This window comes from Gobius niger (assembly GCF_951799975.1).
Source record: "Gobius niger genome assembly, chromosome: 2".
Taxonomy (NCBI): domain Eukaryota; kingdom Metazoa; phylum Chordata; class Actinopteri; order Gobiiformes; family Gobiidae; genus Gobius; species Gobius niger.
This window is the reverse complement of record NC_136853.1, coordinates 30,175,364-30,191,389: the sequence shown is the minus strand read 5'-3', so window position 1 is coordinate 30,191,389 and position 16,026 is coordinate 30,175,364. Positions and strand designations below refer to the sequence as shown.

The 16,026-nt window shown below is 41.3% G+C and overlaps 1 protein-coding gene across 1 annotated transcript; it reads left to right on the top strand.

The window, feature by feature from the left end:
* Positions 1–270: 270 nt before the first annotated feature.
* Positions 271–15,102, top strand: tbc1d30 (TBC1 domain family, member 30). Its single transcript, XM_079581803.1, has 15 exons — positions 271–819; positions 1,720–1,884; positions 6,803–6,864; positions 7,004–7,069; positions 7,163–7,288; positions 7,355–7,540; positions 7,643–7,712; positions 7,782–7,880; positions 7,953–8,121; positions 8,206–8,311; positions 8,391–8,497; positions 8,590–8,729; positions 10,241–10,444; positions 11,446–11,520; positions 13,372–15,102. The coding sequence occupies exons 1-15, from the start codon at positions 333–335 to the stop codon at positions 14,439–14,441; spliced, it is 3,132 nt and encodes a 1,043-aa protein (XP_079437929.1). The 5' UTR covers positions 271–332; the 3' UTR covers positions 14,442–15,102.
* The last annotated feature ends 924 nt before the right edge of the window (positions 15,103–16,026 follow it).

Below are 16,026 nucleotides of genomic sequence, written 5' to 3'. Positions count from 1 at the left end.
TGATAATGATATGTGGGTTTATGTTTTCCCTTAATAACGAGTTGGCTACACCTGTTTTAAGAAATGGGGGCAAAAAGCACGTATGCACCTGTAGCAGGAGAAGTTTTGAAGTGGGCTGTCCCATTATTAAGTGCCAGAGGGGGGCAGGACGCAAACGCCGACACTTTCAGGAAAGAAAATAAGAAGCGGCTGGGTCGGTCTTACCTATGGGAGGCTAGTGGAGTGCTCCAGGAACTCTATCCTCCTCCAAACAAAATAAAAAGTTTTGTCATTTGTGCAACAAACGTCGACGAGTTAGTGAAACAATGTAGCTGAAAGTTTGCGTCCTTACAATGGGATCGGAGGTCAAATTAAACGGGGCGGAACTTTTGGAAGTTGACATATGTGACGACAGCGGCTTGTGTTTCGAAGAAAGTGGATCTGTAAACTCTCCCAGCCCGAGTCGAGATGGCTTTGCAGACTTTAAACAGTGGACAGGTTTCACCGAGTCAGCCGGTGACTCAGCGCCTCCAGAGCAGCAACAAGTCCAAGTGGGAGCAGCGCCTGGCAGTGCCCGCCCTGGGACCAGCGGCAGTGACTGTGATGGCGAGGGGCACGAGGTGAGTGCTCTGCGGGCGTCAATAGTGGACTGTCTGCTGGTGGAGCTGTATGACACGTACAGCGGAGGCTGCAGGAGGCACGCGGACAGCTGGGACAGCTCCACTGAGGCATCCGGCTCTGAGGCATTTTTGGGCCGTAGCAACACCGCGTCCAGCTTCCTCCAGGAGCTCCAGGGAAAGCACACCAGAAGGCATCAGAAGAACTACTTGGCCCAAAAAGGTGCAACATAAGTAAACAGATGAGTTTGTTATGCCTAATAGTAGTGGTGGCGCTACATCATAGGTTTGCCGAAATATTCTTCAGATAGGCCTAGTCTTAAATGGCTTTATCCCTTTCAAATGAGCCTATGTGGTGGCCTGCACTAAGCTGAGTAACCTGGGAGTCTTCAGTGGCATGCTTTAGTGCAGTAATGTGTGAGTGCCAGGGCCCTGAGTCCTACAGTAAACACTGCAGACTGTGTGGCGTGTTTGTCCTCATTTGAGGCTTGGTCAAGTTAAACAGAGTGTAGTGACAGACAGATCAGGATCAGTTGCATAGTTTCACAAGTTCCTGGTGTGTTAAATCAAGGAAATTTGAAAGGAAGTAAATCCTTTACACAACCAAGCACATTGTGTTCATATCAGATCCTTATATAGCCTAGAATTAAAACGGTGATTCTTCTGTGTTATTGTAATTGTCTTGCCTAGTCAGACTGGTTTATCACATCTATTCAAATAGTATATTATGGCTGGGTGATGTGGCAAAATGTAGGCCTGATCACATTTCTTGATCTTGGTTTTATTTAAATTTAATTTGTATTATTTTATTTTGATTTGATAGGCTATTACAAAATAAAACAAAAATATGGCTTTCACTTGATTAAGAAGAACCATGCTAATAATGGCAATCTTAGATTGATTGAATCACAAATGGATTCAAAATTTTAAAGCAAAAGAACTCTTATTTTCTTCAGCAATTTCAGTAAATTTCCAAGTAAATGATATTTCAGTACACTAGTAACTGAGATCTGACTAAAAACAAAGTATCTGGTTTAGTTGTTGAATTGTAGATTTGGCATCTACGTATTAGTTATGGGATCCATGAATATGAATCTATAAAAAATCTCTGTTCTTTATGCAGACCCTGAGGAGTTGCAGTGTATGATTCAGGAGGTCAAGTACCGCACTGGTCTGCAGTCGGCCAAACTGATCCGACAGCTGAGGAGAAGAGACCGTCAGTACCACAAACTGCAAAAGAATAATGACATAATCACGGCTTGCCTTCAGGCTGTCTCTCAAAAGCGACGTAAGAAATGTACACTCCTCAGGCTTTTTCACACCAAATGCAATTTGACGCTTGATCATCAACAAAGAGCAGTAGCCTTGTGTAGCCTATCGTATCTACTAACTGTTAGCCTCTAGGGAGAGCTAAAACACAAACAACTGCCCAGTTTTAGCTGGATTTTAGCTTAAACACCAGCGGTAGATTCTGGCGTAGACCATCGCTTATTGTAAAGATCTATAGGACACTGCAATTTGCAACGAGGGGCTATTTAGTCCCAAAACAGTGAGTATTTTCCAGGCAAGAGCTATTCTGTGCCCCTGAACACACTTTTTGTAGAGGCACAACCACATTTCAGGGTATATGTTTTTCCCTTTGAAAGTGTATTGGGGGGGGGTTGCTTTGGGAGGGGATGGGGGGGATGAGGAGTGTGGGTGATACGGAAACGTCACGAGGTGGGTATTGCTTATTGGAGCTTTAAAGAATGTTAGAGTTTTTGTTTGCTCTGTACAATACACTATTGAGTTGACACTGTCAGTTTGGTAGGATTTTATGTAAGGATTAAACAACGAGGAGCACTGAGTTACAGTGTTAACCACAGAGGTTATGAACCCTCAACATTCTGTACTGAATCAAACTAACAATGTAGACCTGCCACTCATTATAATGTTACAAATCAATGAGAGGGCACAGTTGGCACTTGCTGTCATTAGCTTTTGGTGGATGTTGGCCACATTGGCTTTAAATAAAAAGAGAAAACGGTCTACACTGCAGTGACAAACCGCTGGTGGACAGAGGAGGACACCGAAAGGGTTAAGAAAACAAATGTAAATATATGACATGGAAGCTTATTTGTTTTGCACTTTTCACATGACACAAGTCAAGCGCTTCACAGGGTAGGGATTGGAATTTGTCTTCATTCACTCCACATGGTGGTGGTAAGCTGTACACACACACACACACACACACACACACACACACGCACACACGCACGCACAAAACATCTTTCAAAAGTAAATATTTAATGGATTTGCGGTGTGCTTGGTCTAATCAGCAGCAAATGTTGCTCCAAAAGTGTGTACTCTGCCCAATGATTTAAGGCGGAGCAATCCCAGGTTGATATCTGAGCTATACTTTGATGTCAATCTGGCTATTTCCAGGTGTGGAATGAAGGCTGTTCTACGGGATCTAGTATGGGACATACTGTAGTTGTAGCATTGTTTGTCCTGTAGTTTTTAAATGTTGATATTGTTGCTGTGGGTTATCAACAAAACTGACAATAGTGATAATAAAAAATAAATATTTATACAAGTTTAAGACCACTTGAAAACGGCCAAAAATACCCATTTTGCATGGTTGGATCTTAACAAGGTTCGAAGCAGAACTTCAATATGCAAAAAGAAGAAATGGGAATGAGACAAAAACATAATACTGTTAGGCTGTTTTGCAGCTGATCAAAAGTTTAGGACCACATGCCTTTTTAATGTCGGTTTCTGTCAGGTATTCACACTGTCATGATGTCCTGACGGCAAAGGCAAAAAAAAAGTCTTGTTTTGAGCGTGTTTGGGTTGTTCACCTCTATAAGCAGGGCCTCTCACGAAGACGGTCATTTTGAATTTCCGAAATCATCATGAGGGTTGTAGAACAAAAAGTCGAGTGGAAAACCCAAAAAATATCACCAGTATTGAGCCAGAGGGTCCGAATTGCTGAAGTTCAAGACACTGGACGATCTTCGACCCAAATGAAGGCTGTTACTGGAGTCGACTGCAGCCCATTAACCAGTGGTCCACACAGACGAGGGCTTCAGTCATGAGAGATGTTCTCTACAACATCTGCACAGAGCCAGCGGCCGGTTGACGCCCCTGCTGAAGCTCCATTGTTCCACGAAAGGAAAAGGCAGCCCAGATCATTATGGCGCTCCCGCCACTGTGGGGCGTAGAAAACATCTCATCAGAGAATAATGCTTTATTCCATCTTTCAATGTCCCATGTTTGGTGAAGGAGACGAGGCCTTTGAAGAGGATTTTTGTTTTTGAAACCCCTCAATCACAGATGCCTCTGATGGTTATTGGGCTGCAGTCGGCTCCAGTAATGGCCTTCATTGTCCAGTGTCCAGGACAATTGGCTCCTTCGGCTCATTGCTGGTGTCATTTTTTGGGCCTTCCACTTGACTTTTTTGTTCCATAACCCTCAGGATCTTTTAAGAAATTCAAAATGACTGTTTTACTGCGACCTGTAGATTAGAGGTTCACAAACCTTTTGGGCCGTGACCCTCAAAATGACCACTGTAAAATATAATTAGTATTTATAATATATTCAGGTGCACAATATTTCAAATCTGGTTTATAATGCTTGATTTGATATTTGGCTTGATTTCCCTAAAAGACACAGTCTGGACGGGGCCCTTCTGTGTGGAGTTTGCATGTTCTAAAAACATGTACAATAGGCCAGAATGAATGATGTCCGTGTGTCACAGAGGGTGGAATCAATGAAAAACTGATTATTTTAATACATTGTCATAGTAATAACAGTAATAGTAATAGAATAAGGGTGTCTCATGTGCAATGAAGTTTAAAAAAGGAAAATAATATAATAATATATATCAAATTAGAAAAATACATAATGTTGAAATTTTATAAAGAAATCAAAGTCTGTGCAAAGAAATAGATTATAGTAGTTAAGTAAAGTTATTTCCAAAGAGCTTCTCACAGATAAAATCACAGTGTTGTACAAGAGGGTAAGTAAAATGGAAACAATATGAATAAAAACATTTATATAAGAATAATCAACCAAAAGCTTTCTTAAAAAGTAGCACTAAAAAACTTCGGTGTTGGGCTGCAATATAAATATAAATTGCAATTTTAATGGTCGCAATTAGAAAATCGCTAAGAAATTGAGGTATAGGCCTAATGTTTTTTTTTTTTACTGCAACAAAATATCCGTTGTCTTAACGATGTTAAAGGCTTTGTAGTCTCAGACCTTCACAAAAGGCATTAAGCAGGTTGAGACGTTCATACGCCAGTCAAATGCTTCCTTATTTTATTTTTTTAAAAATGTGCCGCCCAACTTCAGAGGCACCTCTGAGCATTACCTCATCGGTCTCCAACCCAACCCTGCCCCAGTTCTCAGCATCCCTCGCGCAGACCCCGCCTCTAGTGACGCCGGACAGGAGGAGGAGAACAGCATCAGCAGCGCTGTCCTCTGGCTGCTCACGCGATTTATTGGCATCTTTTCTTGACTGTTTGTTTTCTGTCCACTGCTGTGTGAAGACAAGAGGATTAACCATAACATTGTCGCTAGTAGTGAAGGGAAGTGCTGCCATTTTCGTTCTGCTCGTGATAGAAAAGGCTGAAAGGATTCAGGACCGTGGCCAGTTCCATTGATTAGCAGCGCAGGAAGCATGAGTGTGCGGAGACCTTCCTGATTCAGGCCATCCCAAACACGGCTTCAGTGAGGACGAGTGGAGCATGAGGTGATCGTCGGGGCTGAAGTGCAGTAGATTTGTAATGAGGCAGGAGCGGCTGTCCTCCGCGGGCCGGAGGCCGAGAGTGGGCGTCAAGCAGCGGCAGCACAGCTCGGGAGGGGTCGGTAATATCATTAGCAGCGTCCTCAAGAAACGCAACGGGATATCCCGGAGTGCACCACGGCTGCTCTGCACTTTAGAGCCAGGTGAGGCTACATATCTGCACAAAGGAATATGCATTTGGCTTTGCAATATTAGCTGAAAATGAACTTTCATCAGTTGTGTTATGCTATGCCTAAATCAGCTTAACATGTAGTCAGCGCAGTTGTCCACTGTCCTCTCCAAGTTCGAAGGTCGTACCTCGAAAGTGCCCCTTGTTTACGTTCCCTTAAAATATGAAATAAGCTATAGCTATAGCCTATATTGCATAGGCTATAGGCTAATCATAGGTTCTTGAGTCATCAATCAATCGTTGTATGTAGCATAATATCTACGGGAGTTGCCTCAGGGCTGCACCAAACGTTAAAGCCATGAAACGAAACAATACACAAGACGATGTAAAGTGTCCAGGTGAACATCATCTGGAGGCTACTCTATAGTTAAGATCTTCGTCTCTGTTCGTCTGCGACAAAGATCTCAGGCGATTACAGGCTGCATTTTGCTCCATCCTGCAACCCCTCATTTCAAACTTTCCTCATCCAAACGCGTCGCGTGTTCGCGTTTTCGTTCACGGAGCGTGTCCTCTATGAAGCCCGTGTGTTTGGACATGCGTCTCCTGTGTAAGCTGTGGGGCTGTGGGGCCAGTGGGAGGGTTTTCAGTGTTAATCCTCTGGTCAGGTGAAAAGCGCTGAATAGAACACGGAAGAATGGCGCACAGCAGTACGACAGAAGAGGGTCACGCAGGTTTGCACTTGTTTTTGTTTTATTAGCTTTGTTAAGAGATGTTTGCCGTGATCATAACGAAAGGACTTGATGTCATTCGACAGATCGCTGTAGCAAACGGGTTGATTGAGCCACAGCCGCTACGCCTCTCGTGCCTTCCGATTAGTTTTTAATTTCCGTTTACTCCGGCATCGGATTTACAGCGTTGGATATTCCCTCAAACTTTGCGTATGGCCTGGTTCTTTCGCCAAAGCGATTTCCCGTTTAAACGATTGAGATTCAGCACCACGAGGAAATGGACAGCGGCGCTTCTGCTAAACCAGCCAGAGCCGGTTATGAGATTCACAATAAAATACTGGCCCCTTTCTACAGAAGTCACATCTAGACATATCTATTAATGGTCTGATCAGAAATGACTTACATAGGCCTAATAGCACTGGTTTAATGCAGACAACTTCCTGTGTCTATGGTGTGTAGAGCGTAACAATTACCAGCTTCAAGTCACCTGGCACTATTTACATACCATGGTGCCAAACATACAAGCAGAACTGGGACTTCTATATCCATCATTTGATTAAACAAGTCTGTTTTCTTTCAGGTGTTGATACACGACTGAAGTTTACCATTGAACCATCCATTGGGAAGAATGGATTTCAGCAGGTGAATTAAATAATGTCATTGTCATATCGAATATCATATCAAATAAAATCAATAATCAAACTAATATAAAGCATAAGCACTTATGTATTTATTTAATGTCACTTCAGTTTGATTTTAAATGTTTTTGTGTTTTTTACAGTGGTACGATGCCCTTAAAGCAGTGGCAAGGCTTCCAACTGGAATACCAAAAGAGTGGAGGAAAAGGGTATGAGACTTGAGTCCAATGCACTTTTAGAAAATAACCACAACATATATATTATTAATCACTAATGCAAATCGACAACCGTCATCTGTGTAGGTTTGGCTAACATTAGCTGACCATTACCTCCACTCCATATCCATTGACTGGGAGAAAACGCTTCGCTTTGCTTTCAATGAGCGCAGTAATCCTGATGATGACTCGCTTGGCATTCAGATTGTCAAGGTAAGTGTTGTGATTTACTGTATATATGTAGGTATATGTTAAACAACTCTCTTGTCATTTCCTCAGGATCTTCACAGAACTGGGTGCAGTTCTTATTGTGGCCAGGAGGGCGAGCAGGACAGAGTGGTGCTGAAGAGGGTCCTGTTGGCTTATGCTCGCTGGAATAAGAAAGTGGGCTATTGTCAAGGATTTAACGTACTAGCAGCACTTATTCTGGAAGTAACAGAGGGCAACGAAAGTGACGCCCTTAAGGTACCTGAACCCTTTTTCTCATAATGTTTGTTCCCACCATCTTCACCAACTTGATCAGAAATGTAAACTTATTTTCTACGTGTGTGTCCCGGTTCCTCAAAGGTGATGATATACCTAATTGATAAAGTTTTGCCAGAAAGTTATTTTGCCAACAACCTGCGGGCCTTGTCAGGTACTACAGTTAATGAAATATAAGAAGTTGACATAGTTTACAAAGTCTTCATTTTTGCCACTTCCTCAGTGGACATGGCCGTGTTTAGAGATCTACTGCGTTTGAAGTTGCCAAGACTGTCCCAGCATCTCCAGCACTTACAGAAAATGGCCAACAAGGAGGCTGGAGGTAAAGGGCAATGCACATTAATCAAATTTCAAGTCAATACTTTTCTGTGAATGACAATGTTTTTATTTTTAGGCAGTTATGAGCCCCCCCTGACCAATGTTTTCACTATGCAATGGTTCTTGACCATGTTTGCAACCTGTTTGCCAGCACCCACAGTGCTGAAGATATGGGATTCGGTTTTCTTTGAGGGATCAGAGGTGCTGTTTCGTGTTGCACTTGCCATCTGGGAACGTCTGGGAGAGTGAGTGAACTGCGAATGATGAATTAATAACAGCTCTTGACTGTTGTTGTTAATTATTATTATTTTATTTTTTTCTGTGTGCAGGAGGATAGAGTATTGTCAGAGTGCAGATGAGTTTTACAGCACAATGGGTTGTCTAACTCAGGAGATGTTGGAGCTTAATCTCATTGACCCAACTGAAGTCATGCATGTAAGAAAATCAAACAACTATAAATTTTCAGAATTGATTGAAAATCTCGTGATTTTGTCTTTTTTTCTCATAATTTCAGGAAGTTTACTCCATGGCAGTGTTTCCCTTTCCACAACTGACTGAGTTGAGAGAGAAATACACCTACAATATCACACCCTTCCCTACCTCAGTCAAATCAAATGGAAGGTCTGCTCTCGCCAGTTTAATCGAAGGAACAATTGGTTAACAATGCGTATTTTCTCCCCTATTATTGCAATATTCTTGTCTGCCTGTTGTAGTGGTGGTCTTGGCAACTGGGAGAGCGACGACGATGCTGAGATGGACGATGAGGATGCAATGGTGACTGCTCTTGGTTGCCTCGGGCCACTGGGAGGGCTGCTGGCTCCAGAGCTGCAGCGATACCAGAAACATCTCAAGGGTGAGTGTGCAGACAAACTGCAGCTTTGCAGCCTGGAAAGAGAGCCAAGTGGGGCAAGCCACTACTCCAAATCTTGATGATACGTCTTTAATCTGTTTTCACCAGACCAAGTTGCCCTCAAATCCCATGTAGATCTTCCAAACATGTAACAGTATATTAGAGTCAGTCCTCTTTCAAAAGGCTATCATTACTGCTCCTACTAAATGCCAGTGCTCTTTCATTATGGCTGCACACATACTCTTTTACAATTCTTCTGATTCAGCCAAACACCAAATCAGTTTTATACGTTTGTTAAGTGTGACATGTGTCATGACTTCCGCTTCCGGGTCCTGGCAAATACGCGAGAAAAAAAACATACATTTTGGTAAATATTACTTTTATAGCAGTAGGTACAGCATTTTTGGCTAATGGGCCTGATAAATAAGTATGTTCAGTAACTCTGCTGAGTTTCAGAAATATTGATTGTGGTATTAAAGAGTTTTTTGTAGTTTCTCGCACATCTGCGAACCCGGAAGTAGAGCTGTGACGTCACCACTTGACAAACATATTGTTGTCATAGCACTGTCAGAGGTATCTTGCTCTTTTCAAACTTTGCTGTTACATGCACTGTAAAGCATTAAAGCGCACCTATGGGACAAACAAGTACGTGCACACACACAGTCAATTCAACATAATGCATGTGTGATGTAGTGAACTCCACATCAAATAGAAAATAATACACTTAGCTGGAGCGGCCTGGTCAGGGAATCAGGACACTGGATCTTGCAAATTCTTTAACATTTAATTGTGAGTTGAAGATCACTTGTACAGCAATATCAGCAAGATGATTGCGGATAGATTGGATTTGTATTCAAGTTTGTGTGTGGTCTGAAAGGGAAACGGGGAAAAGGTAAGAAAATGCGTAAGAGAAGAAACTGAAATGTATAGAGTTCGGGAATGTGACGTCATATCGCTAAGCATTATGGGATTAGCAGCAATTGTAAACTAATTTTAGAAGTTAAAATACTGGAGTTATTGTTCACATTAAAACACTTGGACACCACAGTGAGTTAGATGTATTTACCAGCAGTAACTCAGCAGCTAACGGAGCTGTTCCACGGCTATTTTCTCCACTTTATAAACTGTTTTTAGCTAATGTTAGTCAATGGAAATGTATGCTAACAGCTGCAAAGATGGCCGATCTCCATGGTAACTGTAGACTTTCCCGAACTCTATTGATTAAAATATTTAGCTGTTATAAATTGGGAAAATCACCACATATAACTTATTCCGTCTAATTTGGAAACTAATAGAATAAATTAACAACACTTACTTACTTTATAAAAGGTATCACGCACCAGGGGAAGGATGCAGCAGTGAAGTGGTTGCTATGTGGAGTGAGTGATGGTTGCTAGGTGACGGTAAACAAAGTGTAGCTAAAATGGAACCGTGCTGATTCATTGTAAACAACAGGCTTTCTGACAACATGCATGTGAGGCTTTTTCTTTTCTTTTTGTTCTCTCTTCTTCCAGATCAAAGAGCTGAACATGGCAATATTGCAGAGCTGAGTCCGGGAGCAGTGGGAGGGACGGGAGCTGGTCGTTCTGAGCATCAAGCAGCAATAAACAGCATGATGATGGAGAGAATGAGCACTGACATCTATGCCCTCAAAAAGCAATACACCCGAATTAAGAAGCGGCAGCAGCAACAGTCTATGCAACTCTGCATCCGAACAGGTGAGGGGGAACTTATCGAGTATTCCTGTGTTCCACTGAATGACTGAAAGAGACAGTGTTGTAGTAAATAAGGTGTTGTCGGTCCGTGAGCTCTCGTCTAAAGTTGAGTACGGATGACTGCTCAAGAATCTCTGTTAACGAGGAAAAACTCCTGTACGATTAAGAGCTTGCACAAACAAAAGAAAGTATTGCTTGGAGGCTTATCAGAAATAATCAATAGATACAAATCAATGCTAAAACTAGAATCTAAACTAGACATTCATTTACAAAGATATGGTTATTTTGCGGCCTTTTCTAAATTAGACCTTTTTATGAAAACCGGATTAAGCGGAAGAAAATGGATGGATGAAATGTTAAGAAGAAACATTTTATTAATTCTTTCTAATTTCTAATTCTAATTAATTCTACAATTATTAGGAATATTAGTAGTACTAGAGATTATTATTTCTATGGGTATGGTAAATAGAGGGGAGTTTAGTGTATACTACTATGTACCTAATGTAGCTTTCTGCACATAAGTTTTTTTTTCTGTCTTATCATTGAAACTGAGTTTAAAGTTTTACACTACTTGTTCTGACTTTTCTTGTGATAAGTCAACCAGGTGTAGTTTAAAGGGGCTAGATGCAAGTTAGCTATTCTATACTCACTACTGCCACCTCAGGTCATACGTGTAACTGCACCTTCCCGAATTAACACCTTTCTGAGTGACTGTGCAGGATTTTAGAGGCAGTTGTGGTGAACAGGTTGGAGCTCATTCTACAAATTAGGACATTGTTGGAACATGTAGGGGGAGGAAAATACATAATTTTAACCAATTTAAACTCTGTATAGTCCCTTTAAGTTTTGGTACTGTTATAAGAACTGAATGGTACCCAGACCGAACACTAACTACTGTATACTATCTTCACAGCATTTTGCCTTACAGTCATGGCTCTTCGTACTTTATGCTGAAATGTTTGTTTGAATAATAAAGGCATTTTACCACATTGCTTGACTGATAGGACGTGCACCTGAATTGGCCACAAGTCCAGGGATTCTTCAGGACCATCGCGACAAAGAGAGCGGTGAAACTGACGGTACAGGGTTTAAAACTTTGGCTGACAAAATTCGGTGGAGGTCTTTCCGTGATTTGTGTGAATAAAAGTGAAGCAACATTTTTTTTTAATTCACCACAGCCAATCAAGCGGGACATTTGCCGTGCGTTTGTTTGATCTGGTTTATAATTGGTTTTATTCACACAGAAATCTGCGTGACACAGAAATTATGACTGAAATTAAGCAATGAATATTATGCAACTGATTAATGTGTGATTTCCTTTCTGCACGTTTGGGGGTTTGCAGTGGTTTGTGTGACTAACTCTTTGGGGATTTCTGCTTTTTTTCTATTTAGCTAATGCTTACTGATTAGCTTGATTAACGGTTTCAAAGTATAAAAGATTTACTAATTATTATTACCATGGTCAGGGTGAATACTCAATTCTGATTGGCTAACTGTTCTATTGGTGCGTTCATGTGGTCCTCGGGAACTCTGGCGAACGGCTTCCCAGTTTGGGAATGCACGTGAGTGAAATGACTGACATCAATACTAGGAAAAAGTGAATTGACGTGATTTTTTTTGAACCAACAAACTACGGTTCAGCTTAAGACTGTTTTTATTTGACGTCATCAAAATCCCCATTTTTCCACATAATAAACCACATGAACACAAACCAACTGGGGACAATGACGTCACATCATTGTAAAAACGAGCTCCCCAGTCCACATGAATGCACCATTCCACTGCAGCTGTTTCCATGGAACTAGTTTCAGGTAAAACAGTTTTAAAACATTTAAAAAAAGCAAAACGGCCTTAATGAACAGCTTCAGTTTGTGGGACCATGGTATAAGTGGATTAAACAATGAGGAGCCGTGCATTATATAGTTTTAATGCACTTCGTAGGGATGGGCGATACCACATTTTTTGGAATCGATACGATACCGATACTTTAGGGGTCAATTTTGTCGATACCGATACTGGTCATTTCATATGGGTGAATGTATTTCAATCAATATACATTTCTAAAACTGGTTATTTTATATAATTAACTGGTCAATTGAAATTAGATTACTTTAACTGGTTAATTAAACAATGTTAATGTGAAATTAAATGCATAAACAACATTTAAAATTAATACTTAAATGACAAACAGAACCTAAAACAGAATGATGGCTCAGAAGGACTGGCTCAGTTCAATCCTTTGCTGTTGTGACTGTTTTGGCTCAGAACAAAGAAATAAATCATCCTTTTGTGTTGATAATTGCTGCCCCGCCTTCTTTTAGAATATGCAAATTAGTATCGATGCTTTTTGCCCAATATCGATACTTAAAAAGTAGCCGTTTGGTATCGATATATCGACACTTTGGTATCGATCCGCCCATCCCTAGCACTTCGTGGAGGAACATCACGATGTGCATTAAAACTGTATGACGCACGGCTCCTCATTGTTTAATCCTTACTTATTAGGGCTGGGACAAAATATCGCTTCATATCAGGATACGTTTTGTTGCAATACCAAGTACCGATACTTTTTCAAGTAGTTTGGAGGCATTTTTATCATGCACTCGTTTGTTTTCCTGTAACAGCACTTTGTTACATTTTATGCCAATCTTAACACTTCTATAAATGTCAAATGGCATGACTGTTTTCTTTTTACACATTTTAAAGTAAACATATCACTTATCATAATTACTTGTAATGTATCGAATCGGCCTTGTGAGTATCGTGATACGTATCGGATCGTCCCAGCCCTAATATTTATCTTTGACATACTCTTTGTCACTCTTCTCAATCAGGCTTTCTTGTCGGTATTTACTTGTTTGTTCCATTTCCTTCATCTTTCTATAATAATCCAGCCCTAGGTTTAATCCAGATTGTGTCTCTTCATTCAGATAAGTGTCCCGCTACCCGTGTCACGACCTCTCAGCTGAACAACTCCACAGTCATCAACCACCTCCTGTTGGGTCGAAAGCCAAAGGCCCCCAGGCTCTCCTCCACATTATCCGGCACAAGAGCAGGCCCGTCCCATCTACGAGGGTCCCCGTCCAGGCAACGCTGCGCTTCACCCTCATCCGCTGGATCTTCCCGCAGTTCCCCCTGGCGCGACCACGTTCGGACTCACCGTAGGAATATAGCCAGGGCCCGGGCACAGCTTGGTTTTGAGGACTCGGAGGAAAAGGAGGATGAGGAAGAAGTCGATGGTACAGAAGCCAGGAAGGAAAGCGAGTCAGAGGAGAGAGTTGTTGAAGAAGCTGAGAGTGAGGTTAGCATTTCCCCAAATCCGTCAGCCACCGGATCAGCGTGTGACTTTGAGGAGATGGTAAAAGTAGCAGAAGTGGGTGATGTAGTGGTGCAGCTGCATGCGTTAGACCTCGAAGATGAATCAGGGTCCGAAAATAAAAATGAGCAACAGTCTCACTCACTCACTGCAGTTACAGGCGAGGAGACTTTACACCAAGAAACACACCCTGATTCTGAGACGACCTATCCTTCTTCTTCTTCATCTTCTGCCTCTCCTCCTCAAAGCCCATCACCACCTCCCTCCACTTCAACAGATCTGCCTTCGTGCTCCTCCCCAGTTTCTCTCACAGCTCCGGCAACTGTCGCAACCTCCCCTCTCAAATCCTCGTCTTCAGTCAGTGGTCTGTCCTCTGCGCTCACAAACGCACCCTCCAGCTTTTACCGGACTGCCTGTCCTTCTTTGCCTGCCTCACTCTCTGAATCCTCTTCTTCTACATCTAACATGTCCTCTTCGCCATCCACTCCCGCATTTGCTACTTTTTCCACTTCTAAGCAGCCGGTCTTTTCGCCCTTTCCCAGTGTAAAGCAGCCAAGGAAATCTGCAGCAGCCAGAAACCTTGGTCTCTATGGGCCCACTTCCAAAACGCCCACAGTACACTTTCCCCAGATGAGCCGAAACCTCAGTCGGTGTGGCACCACAGTGGCCACTGGGAGGCGCTAAAATGCTGTATTATCTCTCACAGTAAGCATTGAAATCAATCTTTCACCTCGTTGCCTGCTGCTGATTAAAAAGACACATTTTCTATTCAAATGGGCAACGTTTTACTTGAGTTCTATTGAGATGTTTAACTATGTATACAAAAGGTGTATACAGTTCATCTGAATAGGTGCTGTTTATTAAGCAGAGCCCCAGCCATACATCCAGTAGTTTACAGTGGCCTATGCAGTTACTTTGAAATGGATACAGGAGAGGTCAGCTTTAAAGTAACATACAGTACATTTGATCATTATAACTGAGCATTTATTCTATTTAAGGCCTGTCTTTGAAACATTTACATACATTATAATTAAAATGAATTTAAAGCTTTGTGAAGTGAAGAGAATGTTCAACATAGGGAGTAAAATAAGACATCACTGAAATACAGTCACAACACATCATTGTCACTTCTTCACTTCACTTATGTTTACTTTTTCATAACATTGAATTTGTGCTGTCATTGCTTGATATCCTGCTGTCACAGATCTGCTTCTGTGCCATTGTCTGATTACTTTACCTCGTTTTTGTGTCTAAAATGTGTAAGTTTAACATCAAACAAAACTGTAACTTGCCAGAGGTCAAATTTGTGACTGAAACCACCACATTCACAATAAAGACGTGTACATGAAAAGCCAAAATTGTCTTTTGTAAATTACTTATTTCAGATGATACCACAATATAAATAATCAAAAAGTCTGTATAAAATAGGTATGGGCGACAACAGAAACTGTAGCAGCATGTCGCTTTTCTCAGTGTTGTGGGTTAGTGTCCCAGCCCCCACAGTTTACATATTACTGTCTGCCCACTTCTCTGCCCTCGTTTCACACCACACTGTCCCATCACATAAAACGAGCAATAAAACCTACAGGCTGAAAATGTTTTAGTACAAAAAAAAAATGCATTTATTGTACATAATTCACAATACACAATAAAAAACAAATCCAATAACTTTGATTCAGCTACCACAACGCATGCACAATGCATTTATGCGTCTGCATATTGTCACTAAAATCTTATTTACAGTTAAAATAATGTTTGCACCAAAACACAAAACATGAGGTATGCAAATGAATGGTTAAAATCTGAAAATAATACAAAGAATGCAAATATTCTCAGTCTGCCATTGTCATGTTGTTTGGCAAATCAGCTGTTTGGAACTCACGACTACAGAGTTGTTATTTGATTTGTCCGTTCATTTGAGGCTCCATTTTAATTCACCGGTATATTTAAATAGGCACAGTTCCAAACAGCTGACGGCAAAAGTCACATGACCGAGAAAGGTCTATATGTTTGTCAAGTGTGACGTCACACACTATAATAATGAGCTACTTCCGGGTCCAAACTGTTGAGAGTTTCATAGACAAAAACACAGCAAAAAACGCAACTTTATCTGAATCTCCTGCTGAAATAACAACAGACAAAAGACCAACAACTGTTTTACACCAAATTAGAAATGTATATCTCACAATTTCACAAAGACATTTAAATTTAAATTAAGCCTTCATTATGTGTGTGGGGAAAAAATTATGTAATGAATTAATGTTAATAA

What these genes read in the sequence shown, in the direction of transcription:
- tbc1d30 (XM_079581803.1), top strand. Translation starts at nt 333, where the DNA reads ATGGGATCGGAGGTCAAATTAAACGGGGCGGAACTTTTGGAAGTTGAC. An exon ending in CAACCTGCGGGCCTTGTCAG is followed by an intron (nt 7,713 to 7,781) that starts GTACTACAGTTA and finishes CCACTTCCTCAG; the next exon opens with TGGACATGGCCGTGTTTAGA. An exon ending in ATACCAGAAACATCTCAAGG is followed by an intron (nt 8,730 to 10,240) that starts GTGAGTGTGCAG and finishes CTCTTCTTCCAG; the next exon opens with ATCAAAGAGCTGAACATGGC.